Source organism: Neovison vison, chromosome 4 (assembly GCF_020171115.1).
Source record: "Neovison vison isolate M4711 chromosome 4, ASM_NN_V1, whole genome shotgun sequence".
Classification (NCBI taxonomy): Eukaryota; Metazoa; Chordata; class Mammalia; order Carnivora; family Mustelidae; genus Neogale; species Neogale vison.
This window is the reverse complement of record NC_058094.1, coordinates 79,230,767-79,243,487: the sequence shown is the minus strand read 5'-3', so window position 1 is coordinate 79,243,487 and position 12,721 is coordinate 79,230,767. Positions and strand designations below refer to the sequence as shown.

Genomic DNA, 12,721 nt, shown 5'->3' with positions numbered 1-12,721 from the left:
TGGGGATGAGCCCTGCTTGTCTGGCTCCCTGCTCAGCAGGAAGCCAGCTTCTCCCTCTTCCCCGGCCACCTCCCACCCCACCATTTATGCACACAGACTCTTTCTCTCTCTCAAATAAATAAATAAAATATTTAAGAAATTTTAATTCAGAAAATGTGGAATAGCACAGTAGATTGGTGTGTGTTTAAATGTAAATGTACTTATGGTGAGAATTGCCTTCTTTTTCATTATCTTAAGAGTATTTTTCAAAAGGAAAATTTCACATTTTAGTATTCTCTTTTTACCTATACATGTTAGTAACTCTGAAATGAAATACAAGCATACCCTGCACTCTCTTTAGTTGAAGCTCCTCTGTTACTTAGAGCCTTTTGTCCAGGGCATACACCCTTGCCTCAGCTGAATACATGGTCTCTGTTTCCGGCTCTTATGGAACAGAGTGAAGTGCATAGTGCAATATATGTAAAAAGGTTCTGTATTTGTCATGAGGATTTGAAAATGAGGCAAAATTATATTCTTGTGAAGTGACTGGTTTTAAATTCTGCCCTTTGGTGTTTACTTATGTTTATGCAATATTATATTGATTACAGGGTACAGGAGATACTGACTGTCATTTTAAAATTAAGAAGAACTTGGAAAATGCATCTATAAGCCTGGAATCCATGAAAAGCCCAGGATTGTTTGTTGGACTTCAGCCAGATGGACAGGCAAAACCAGTTATTTATACTAAGAATGGGAATGTTTTCTTCTATCCACAGGTCATCAAATGTATGTTTACTTTAAGATACTTCCATTTTGGTTTGCTTTGTGATGTTTTTGTGTCTGATAATTTAATCACATTTTTACTAAGCTAATCTCTGCTATTAGCCTTTTTTTTTGTTATTTAGAAGGAGTGAAAAAGATTATGAAGATCATTTATCCCAGTTTTTCAGATGTTTATGTTAGACATAGAGTTTTTACTATATTAAGCTCCTTTATAGTTTCAAAATTTGTGCATTTGTATATGTGTGTGTACGTGTGTATATTTTGTTATTTAATGATATATCCATATACACTGTGAGGGGGATGGGACTATTAGAAATATTCTCAGTTTACTGCTAGTAATTTTTAATGCTAGCAATATAAAATGAGATAGAAAAACAATCATTATAAATGGGATTTGAATTGAAAATAGGATTTGGAAAAAAAAAGTATAAGGATAGGACAGAAATGTGAATATTTTGAAACTGATTTCTCTCATATCTAAGATCAGATTCTCTAGCCAATTGTAGTGAGGATCTGTAGGCTATTTAAACAGTTTAAGCTTAGAATGTATTTTTGCTTGAACACAAAGGTTAGTGAGATGACTCGATAGTGTTCTTAAATTATCTGCAAATTTGTTTGTTTTTTAATTTTTGCCTGATGTAGTTGCATGGACTTTGGCTTAATCAAAATATAGATGACTTTCTTAGTCTCTTATTTAATAGAAATAGTCTCTTATTTCAATAGAAATTGGCTTATTAAAATCTACCTGTACTTTATATATATATATAACATTATATCTATATATATAATATCCTACATATATATAATATCATATATTATGTATTTGTGTGTGTGTATGTGTGTGTGTGTGTGTGTGTGTGTGTGTGTATTCCTACTGAAGATAGTTTAAATAAGAGCTTGATTTAACATGATGATATATCTGGCCTTGTTCTTTGTGCTCTCTGCCTCAATTCCTTTTCAGTCTTTAGGTGCCATATTTAAAATTTTGCAAACTGTTGGATTAGTACACCTTAACTCACTGCCATCCATACCACCACTCCCTCCACCCTCTGATTTTCCACAGACTGGCACAGAGTGGCACTCCTACTCAACAAAGTGGGTATGCCATCTGTCTCCGGCGCACTGCAGGGAAACAGATGACTCGAGAGCAGGAAGACACAGGGTGGAGTAGAAGAAAAAGCTGTGAGAAATAGCTATCAGGGGACAGCAACCATGCTGGAAAAGCACAGGGAAAAAGGAGAACTAATACAAAGGAAGGAACAATGAAGAAAAGAGAAGAAAGCAGAGATAACAATAATTAGGAAAAAAAGATGAGTAGAAAAGAATAATTTGTGGCAATACATAAGAGAGAAATAATAAAAGGCCATATTTGTGACCTCAGGTATTAGTACCAATAGAAAAGAAGTCATGGATAATTTGAGTTTTCTTCTCTTTTTGCCAGTTATGTATGGCAAGATATGTATGTATGTATGGCCAGATATGTATGATCCTAGTTAAACCAAGTAACATTAGAGAGCTTTGGTTTCTGTGTCTGTGTAAATGGCGTAACATTGACACCTGCCTGCTTGACTTATTTCACTTCTTCACTGCCAATTTGGATACCTTTTATTTCTCTTTGTTGTCTGATTGCTGTTGCTAGGACTTCTAAGACTATGTTCAACAAGAGTGGTGAGAATGGGCATCCTTGTTTTCTTCCTGATCTCAATGGGAAGGCTGTCAGCTTTTTCCCATTGAGGATGATATTTGCTGTGGGTTTTTCATAGGTAGATTTGATGAAGTTCAGGAATGTTCCCTCTATCCCTATACTTTGAAACATTTTAATCAGGAACAGATGTTGGATTTTGTCAAATGCTTTTTCTGCATCAATTGAGAGGACCATGTGGTTCTTCTTTCTTCTCTTATTGATTTGTTCTATCACATTGATTGATTTGTGAATGTTGAACCATCCTTGAAACCCAGGGATGAATCCCACCTGGTCATGGTGGATACCTGCCCTATCTCGCCAGTAGAGCTGGTGGGGATCAAGCAAGTAAATGCATATGAAAGGTCTTACTTCAGTCATAATACCCAACATTTGTTGGCAGATATTTTATGCCAGACATGAGAAACATGGGTTCTATCATTTATTCTCACTTTGGAAGATAGATAAATTACTTCATATAGTCTTTTGAAACTTCACTATAATTATTTGATAGTGTGTTTTTAAAAAAGAATTGAATATCCCCAGTGATTGTGAATTAATTTTTGAAAGCTTATGGCCAGTAGGCTTGAGACTAAGTCTTCTAAAGCTAGATTGATAGATGTCAGTAATTTGTTCAAATAATTTCTTTTTCCCCCTTATTATTTTTATTATGTAAATAATGCATGTAATTGTGGAAAATTTTGAAAATATACTCATGTGGAAATCTGTTTAGAGATAAGAACTATTTACATTTTGATGTATTTTTTTCACGACTTCTTTCTATGAAAGTGTGTTTCGTATATATTTATCTACCTTCTTTTCTATACTAAAAGTATATATATAATATATATATATTTTAATTTAAATTTATTTATTTATTTATTTAAGAGTGGGAGAGAGCACAAGAAGGTAAGTGGCACAGGGAGAGGAAGAAGCAGGCTTCCCCTGAGCAAGAAGCCTGATTTAAGACTTGATCCCAGTACCCTGGGATCATGACCTAAACCCAAGGCACACACTTAATAGACTGAGCCACTCAGCCCCCTAAAAGCACATTTTTAACAAAATATAGGGCATCCATCCTATTTATATAAAACAACTTTATATGCTTTTTTACTTAAACAAACAAATGATTTTCATCAATACTCATAGATTTACACCATCTTTTCAAGTGAGTTTTATTAATTCATTTGCCACAAATTATTTAATCAATCCTTTAATGTCGGCTATTTTATTGTGGATTTTTTTGGTTATTATTAACAATGTTGGATGATCATTCATGTACATACATATTTTTACACTGGTCTGAAATTTTTTTCTAGCACAAGTGAAAGTGTTCCCTCAATTTCAAAAACAATAGACTTCTTAAATCCGAATGTCCCATAGTTATTCTAGCAGTCCCAGAAATGAGAAGTGTATTTTGGCACTGGCTGTTAATCCTATGAGGAATTGCCTAGAGGCTCCTATTTGTCCTGGCTATAGAGAGGTTCCTCTTGCTCTGACTTTGGGCTGTCATTTATCAGTCTGAGATCTTATAAATTGTCCTTATTAGATGCAAATTCCTGTGATCAACAAGCTATTCCTATATGGATTAACCCATGAGAATAATCATGGAATTTTGTCTGGTAGTTAGATTATGGAAGTTCCAAGTGAGTCCTAGACATTCATTGCAAGTATCTCTTTCACTTAAAAACAATGAATGGGAAGATTTTCAAACATATGGTAAAGCTAGACCTCCAGCTCTATAAAGATTGCTGTCCTCGAAGGACTTATTCCAAAGGACTACAGACTTTCAAATTAAAAGGAAAATTAAAAATCTTAGCTCCATACCTTATCACTGATTATTTTCAATCTGTAAAAATGACTACAATACCACATTGCATTGATGAGATGTTTTAGCCCAGTACATTATACATGGCTCTTTATGTATCTTGTCATTGTATGAGAATTCAAAAGCCTGGATAGAAACATGGAAAAGTGAGCGGTAATGGATTCATGGATTCAGTAGGAAGAAGCAGTTAATAGAATTAAAGGCAGAGAACTCATTTTGTAGGACATGATATTAATATATACAAAGACACTTGCTGATAGGGCCTTCAAGCAAGAATCCTTGGAACATTACTACAAGTCAGCTGAACTTCTGTGGCATTGGCTGACATATTCAGGGTTCAGGTTATCTTGTGGTAATGTGTTCTATATGTTACCTGTTAGTATTCTCAGAATCTTGGAAAAAGCTGACAATGAAAGTTTGCCTAGTAATTCTCTCTCCCTGCTATTGTAGACACCCAGACTGACTAAGAAATTCTCGTTGATATAGGGACTCTTCATCACCAGTATTATCAATGTCAACATTTGTACAGAAGTAAACTGTCCCAAGAAATGTTAACCCTACATATATTATTGCTAAATATACTGAGGCAACTTCCCATTTTAATGCTCGAAATATTGCTTTGGAAACTTTATTGAAGGATCATGAATCCTAGGAATTCTGAGGAAAGTCATGGAAGCACTCACATTTATTCAACATACACTGTCTAGGAATGCATACCCATTTTCACAAGACATGTGCCATGATGTTAAAGTAATCCATGTATATACCACTTGCCCTTTGGTTTCCGCATCAGGTTTGTATTTTCCCTACCCGGGCCTGTAATGATAAGTATAGTTGGAGAATTGGTTGCAATAACTCCTTTATGGGATTTATTTTGACTCTAGGTAATCATTAGGCTGTCACATTTCAACAAAAGAAAGCACAAAGAATGGCTTCTGTACAAAGGCTCATATTTGCTATATTTACATGCACTTTTGAAAATTCAGTTTTTGTGGCTATCTGTCTTCTTTCACCTACATTTTCTCTTACTTTTCTGGGTAGTACTGAATTTCCTGCCAGATCAGGTAAACAAAGGTGTAATGAAAGATTTAGAGATAATAGAAATAGATAAGATAATAGAAAATAGAAAATATATTGATCTCTGCCACCCATCCCCTACTCTGGTTCCTATGCAGAACTCCTAAAACCTTATAAATTCCTAAGTGATAAGAGCATGACAAGCGTCTTTTGCTCTAATGAGGTGACTCTAGATAGCCCCGTGGAAGACTAAGCCATGATTCAAAGCTTAGTATTTTTAACTCTATCCCTCCATCCTTCAAAGACAGGAGAAAACCTGGGCATAGAGTTAAAAATTGATCATGACTGTGAGGAAGCCTCCATAAAATCTCAATAGTATGGGGTTTTGGGAGCTTCCAGGTTAGTGAAAACATTTACATTCTGGGAGGTGAGGTACCCCAACTCAATGAGTACAGAAGTGTCTATACTCAGGGCTCTCATAGACCTCGCTTTGTGTGTCTTTTATCTGACTGTTATTAATATGCTTTGTTATGTCTTTTAATAAAAAAACTGGCAGACTTAAGTATTTCCTTGAGTTCTGTGAGCTGCTCCAGAAAATTAATTGAACTTGAAGAAGGGTTGTGGGAATCTTTGATTTATAGCTGATTGGTCAGAAGAACAGTTGATAACTTGGACTTGGAATTAGCATCTGAAGAGAGAGATGGTCTTGTGGAACTGAGCCCTTTACCTGTGGGGTCTGATGCTATCTCCAGGTAAATCGTGTCAGAATTGAATTAGATTTTAGGACATCCAGCTAGTGCTGCAGAGCTGTTTGGTTTGGCAAAAGTTCCTACACATTTGGTGATCAGAAGTGTCAGAAGTGAAGTATTCTCTGTGAAAACAAAGGAAACACAGGAGGAAAGAAAGAATAGGTTTTTCTAACTCAAACACATAAAAATGTCTTGCTAAAGCAGGGTTTGTCTTTGAGCTATCTGAATTTGTTGACACTTCTTCCAAACCTTTCCATTTAAAGTATGTCAAACTCTTGAACCGGATATTGAGCAGAAAACTAACAGGTTATTGGGTCATGTTATTTCTCATAACAGTGAAAAATAAGTCACCAAAATGGATTTTTAAGTAAGTTCAGACTGCTTATGATCTTGTGTGATGTCTATGAGAACTTAACATCTTATATGATATTCAGTTGAGAGAATATAACACAACATCTTTTGAAACTTTGCTAATGTTGGCTTTCTGGTGACTAGCATGGACTTTAAATACTCCCCTGAGGTCCCTCCTGTCTACTGAGTAACAAGCTATCTTGCAGTATTTGTTGAAGCTTACCTGATCATTGAGTACTAAACAGTACAGTTGGTTCCCATGATATCTCTGGGATACAGTGCAATGCCTGGCTCAGCATAGGTTCTTGAACAAATGAATGATGTAGCATAAAGTGACTGCGAGCTCATGTTAGGAATGTTTGGGTTTTATTTTCATTAGTATGTCCCTAATTAAGTTGATTAACCTCTCTGAACCTCTGTTTTGTCATCCGTAAGTGAGAATAAAAGCATTGCATTACAGTAAGAACTTTTACTGTGAATCTGTGAACCTTTTGAAATTGAGTAAACATATTTTGAGTAAATAATTGTGGGCAGATATACTTAAATGTGCAGTTGAAATGGGAAGAAACTCATGACCTTTAATCACTTCATCCCAAAATCACTTCATTGTTTTTAGAATCTTGTCTAACCAGACTACACACCTAAACACACACACACACACACACACACACACACAATAGGTTGAACCTGCCCAATACGGACAACAGCAAAAAATATCCCCATAAAATTGTTGAGAATTTTCAGTTTGTATTTCAGTACAGATACAGAGTAGCTTGGCTCCATAGGTTTTGTTTTGTTTTGTTTTGTTTTAAACAACATTAACTTTTCTTCGTAGTTTTCAGGAAGGTACAGTTGAAATTTTCTGGCGCCCTCAGCAACAAAGGGACTTGCATAGGGGAAGAGATCATTAGCAAAAAAGGGACTTGGATAGGGGAAGAGATCATTTTAGGAAGAGCATATTAAGGTTGCATTTCAGGAGACTTCAGTAGAGATCTTTCTGTGGGGAAGTTACCTCTTGTCCCCAAGCGTGTACCCCTGAATCATGGTTCTGGTATCCTTAGATGCAACTGCACTTGATATAAGTGTCTTTATATGCTGGTTGGTGTGGCAAGACTCACAATCACATGGAGTTCACTACTCTGCCCTGCCTGTGATGACACAATCTTGTTGACCGGGTTCACCTACCAAACAGTAGGAGCCTTCAAAGTACAGCAGGATAGAGAGGCAAGGATATTTCACTCATAGGCTGAAACCAGGCTACCAGTTATCCATATCCTGCTTAGGTCTCTTGTTAGCTGTGTGCTCTGACAGCACTTGTATCAAAGGTCCATTTTCTATAAAATGAAAATGAAGGGTGCCTTAAATCAGGGATGATGTGTGAATTACATGAGTTAATATATATAAAAGGCTTCTAATAGCCTCTGGTATTCAGTCAGTGCTATACAAGCACTATACAAGTATTTGTGGTTAAGATTATTAAAGAACGGAAGAGTCCTCATGGTGAATTTTTTTTCAGCAAGATTTTTTAAAGACTATTTATTTATTTATTTATTTAAAGATTTTATTTATTTATTTGACAGCAAGAGACACAACAATAGAGGAAACACAAGATGGGGAGTGGGAGAGGGAGAAGTGGGCTTCTCACCACGTAGGGAGCCTGATGCGGGGCTTGATCTCAGGACCCTGGGATCACGATCTGAGTCAAAGGCAGACGCTTAATGACTGGATGACCCAGGTGCCCCCTTTTAAAGACTTTTTAAAGAGTAGTTAAATGTTCACAGAAAAATTGAGGGGAAGGTATAGAGATTTCCCATTTATCTCCTGCCCCACAAATGCATAGCCTTCCCCACCAAAATTCCCCACCAGGTGGTACATTTATTACAATTGATGAACCTACATTGAAACATCATTATTATTTAGAGTTTATAGCTGACATTTTGATTCGATCTTAGTATTGCACATTCCATGGATTTGGACAAATGCGTAATGGCATATATCCATCAGTCTGATATCTAAAAGAATATTTTAATTGACCTAAAAATCCTTACATTAATTAATTTTTGAATGTTGAACCAGCCTCACATATCCGAGATAAATACCACTTGGTCTTATTTTAGTAATCTTTATAGATTGTTGGATTCAATTTACTAATATTATTTTGAGGATATTTGTGTCTATGTTCATCAGAAGTATTGGTTTATAGTTTTTTTCTTGCAATGTCTTTGTATGGCTTTTGGTATTAGGGCAATACTGACCTCCTAGAATGAGTTAGGAAATATTCCCTCTTTTTCTATCCTCTGAAAGAGATTGTAGAGAATTGGTATAATTTCTCCCTTAAGTTTTTTGGTGTAAGATTCATCAGGGAACCTGTTTGGGCCAGATGCTTTCTGTTTTAGAAGGTTATTTAATATTGATTCAGTTTCTTTAATAGACTTTATTTTGTCTGTTTCTTCTTGTGTGAGTTTTGGCAAATTGCGTCTTTTAAGGAATTGGTCCATTTCATCTAGGTTATCAAATTTGAGAGCATAGAGTTGTTGAAAGTATTCCTTTATATCCTTTTAATGTTCATAGGATCTGTAATGATGTTCTCTCTTTCATTTCTAATGTTAGTGATTTATGTTCTTTCATCTTGTTTTTCTTAGCCTGACTAGAGACTTAGGAATTTTATTGATCTTTTCAAATAATCAGATTTTGGTACATTGATTTTCTGTGTTGATTTCCTGTTTTTAGTTTCTTTAGTTTCTGTTATAATTCATCATGATGTATCTTTTATAACTTAACTAGAGTTACTAGATTCCTGGGAAGATATCTTCTCATTCTTTCTTTCAATCACTTTGGACAAATAATGTAACTTCTCTGTGACTTGATTTTGGTTAGAATTTGGTTCAATTAATAGTGTGTTAAGGAGGGCATGTATTGCATGGAGCACTGTGTGTGGTGCATAAACAATGAATCATGGAACACTGAAAAAATAAAATTAAATAAAAAAAGAATTTATAATAAAAGTCATTGTTCCTTCTACCATTTAGATGAAATAGTTGTCTTGTGCAGCAAAACCTCTCTTATTCATGAGTCTACATTCACGGTACTAGGAACCCTGTATATAGGAGAAAGTGTGAGATCTGACTTCATGTGCTTACACAATCAGTTATCATACTGAGCCCATGGAGAAGGTTCTCAATGGATTATTTGGAAGCTCTGTTCATTCCCATTTTTCCAGATAATAACTCCACGGTTATAATCCCATATAATAACAACATAATGCGCTTGATATTATTTGAAGAATTTTGGATCAATATAATTTGTGACTTTTCATTAACTTTAATGCACTATTTCTTTTTTAGGGCATTTAGGTAACAGTGAAAATATCCAAGTTTTATAAGTATCATATCTGAGACTTAAATTATGCTTAAAGTTTGCCTCCTCTTGCTCAAATTCCAGCCCAGTTTTATTGTATTAGCTTCTGTATACAAATTATGAGGGTCAGGTATCAATAACCTGAAAAAAATACAAAACCAAAGATATGGTTCAGAAGTTACATTTTTATTATAATAAGGAATTTATTTCAGGTTCAAATTTTAGGGAAGTTTTTATTAAAGTATGTTTGGAAAATTCATTTTCACTTCATACTAGTATGCTATGATCCTTCAAGTTTCAAAATATAAGTGAAATAACTGTCATATATCCAGTTTATCAGATCCTGAATATGTACCTTATGATCTTAGGTGGAGAAGTGTGACAAAAATATATTTCAGATAATAAAATAGATTTTATGGATTTAAATATATATGTCATAACAACATGACACATTACTATTGTATTTTAGCTTATTTTACTTATAAGTAGCTGGTATTTAATAAAACAAAAATTATTTTTACAAGTTCAGTTTTTGCAGTTATAGCCTTTCTGTGTGGTTGATCTTGATATTACTAAACTTTTGGATATAATGAGATGATTACAAAGTAATCATTCAATTCCAGCTAGACAATTCTGTTTCTTTCACCTTTATCACAGGTTTTTTTTTTAATATTGTGTTTAATAAATCTTCAGATTGCTTTTTAAACTGTGAAAGTGAAACAAAGAGAGCACACTGGTAAGAGTTACTCCAATTCAGAGTAGGCTCTGAATCCACTGGATGGCTGTTTGGTACCTGGATTTTAGACCTCCAGCTGTGACCCACCTGGTTCAAAGGCCAAGCTGGGCAGTGTTCTATACAAAAGACAGGAACATCTAGGATGACCATTCCAAAAAATGTCATCCAGGTCCTAAATTTCCTACTATTTTTTTTAAAGATTTTATTTATTTATTTGACAGAGTGATAGAGAGCACAAGTAGGCAGAGAGGCAGGGAGAGGGAGAGGGAGAAGCAGGCTCTCCACTGAGCAGGGAGCCCAATGTGGGACTTGATCCCTAGACCCTGGGATCATGACCTGAGCTGAACACAGCTGCTTAACTGACAGAGCCACCCAGGCGCCCCCTAAATTTCCTACTATTAAGATAACTGTTGTGTTTATAAAAATATATTGACATTCATTTTTCAGGATGAGGTAGAGTCTTGAAAAGCCAGTATGGGAGGATAGAGAGATAAGAAATGCGTGTTCCCATTTTACAGTTTGCTTAGGCTGACTCTGTTGTGCAGCCCATTCTGTGTTAGGCACCCTGGGCTTGGCGTATGCTATAGAGCTCATCAATATATACCAAAGGTCATGATTTACGTGTTCTACCTCTGGACTGTGAACTCATCAATGTCAAAGCCATGTGTTATGCATTGATTTATTCTTATGCTTCTGGCAGTGCCTGTGAAAGAGATTATTTTCTCTTTGTAAATCCTGGATTTCTACATTATTTGTAGATAATGTAGTCCCTTGATTATGGGTCCCTTAATGGACTATAAAAAAATGGTGGCTGAATTATATTTAGGAATCATTTTTATTCTTTCGTCTTTAAGTGTTCATTTAACCTCAGTGAACATATTTCTAATCATTTCTGATCTTATTTTTAATATTTTAAAGTTCCTTTATTAGCATCAATCTCCAATGTCTAAGCATTGCATTGTAGATAAGCCATGTCGAGAAACACGTTTTACAGGTTTTAGGCAAATGTGTAGAATTCGCCTTGAATTCTTTTTTTTTTTTTTTAAGACTTTATTCATTTTATTTGACAGATAGAGATCACAAGTAGACAGAGAGGCAGGCAGATAGAGAGAGAGAGAGGGAAGCAGGCTCCCTGCTGAGCAGAGAGCCCAACGCGGGACTTGATCCCAGGACCCTGGGATCATGACCTGAGCTGAAGGCAGAGGCTTTAACCCACTGAGCCACCCAGGCGCCCCACGAGAAACACGTTTTACAGAGTTTGGTGTTCAAAAGATTATTATTGTCTGAAATTACATAATATCAAATAATTATAAGGATCTCTCTCTCTCTCTCTATATATATATGTATATATATATGACAATATTATCACAGGCAGTTCTTTAGACATCAGTGTTGTATAGTCATTGCCATCACTCTATATGATTAAGTGTTGCTGATTTCTCTTAACCATAGTTATGAGATCATTATGCCTTCTCATGCAAACATACATTTCATGGGTCATCTGAAATTATTGACTGCAGTTATGATATTAAGAAATAGCTTCTATTATTTATTATTATATAAAATCAGACATCAATATAATTTTTGTTGCTGATGAGGTTTGTAACTATGGCTGAACCATAAGAAGGAAACACAAGCAATTTAAACCGTGAATCGTTAGAATCATTATTCAGGTAGGCTGGAGAGATCTACTCCTGAACAAAATACCAAAACATTTATTTCTAAATAAAAGGCAGAAAAATAGATAATGTTTTCTTCATTTATATGTATATTTCCTTGATTTTCATATTTCAGGAAGGTAACGTAAAATGTTGTTTGAGTGATGTTTTAATCAGTTTCCCCTTCCAAGGAAGGCAAAGTGCCAGATTATCAAAGGAGTTTCTGTTTAGAATCTATAAGAAAAACATCTTGAATAAGTTATTTGATTCATACTGTGGTGTTAAATTATTGCTTGAATTTACAAGGCATTGAATAGATTTTATAGGAATACCATTCATGCACAGCCTGCTGCTAAGAATAAAAAGTCATTTTCTGAAAACTATGTAATGCAGAGTGAAAAGATTTGACTAGGCATTGAAATGGAGACAATAGCAAAACTTAAACTTGCATAGCTGAACATATGGTGAATTTTCTGAGAAGAAACAAGTGATTTTGAGAGGATTGCATCTTTAAAATCTTAATTTCAGTTGGCAGAGAAAACCCAATGGGTATGTCAGCAACACCCAGCCAAGAGGAGGAAA

The 12,721-nt window shown here is 35.1% G+C and overlaps 1 protein-coding gene across 1 annotated transcript in view; it reads left to right on the top strand.

Annotated features, from left to right (window-relative positions):
- LOC122905350 (lipoxygenase homology domain-containing protein 1-like) overlaps positions 1-12,721 on the top strand; it is a 299,796-nt gene that overhangs the window by 133,230 nt on the left and 153,845 nt on the right. The window contains 1 exon segment of the mRNA XM_044246984.1: positions 588-765. Coding sequence (XP_044102919.1) covers positions 588-765 — 178 coding nt within the window.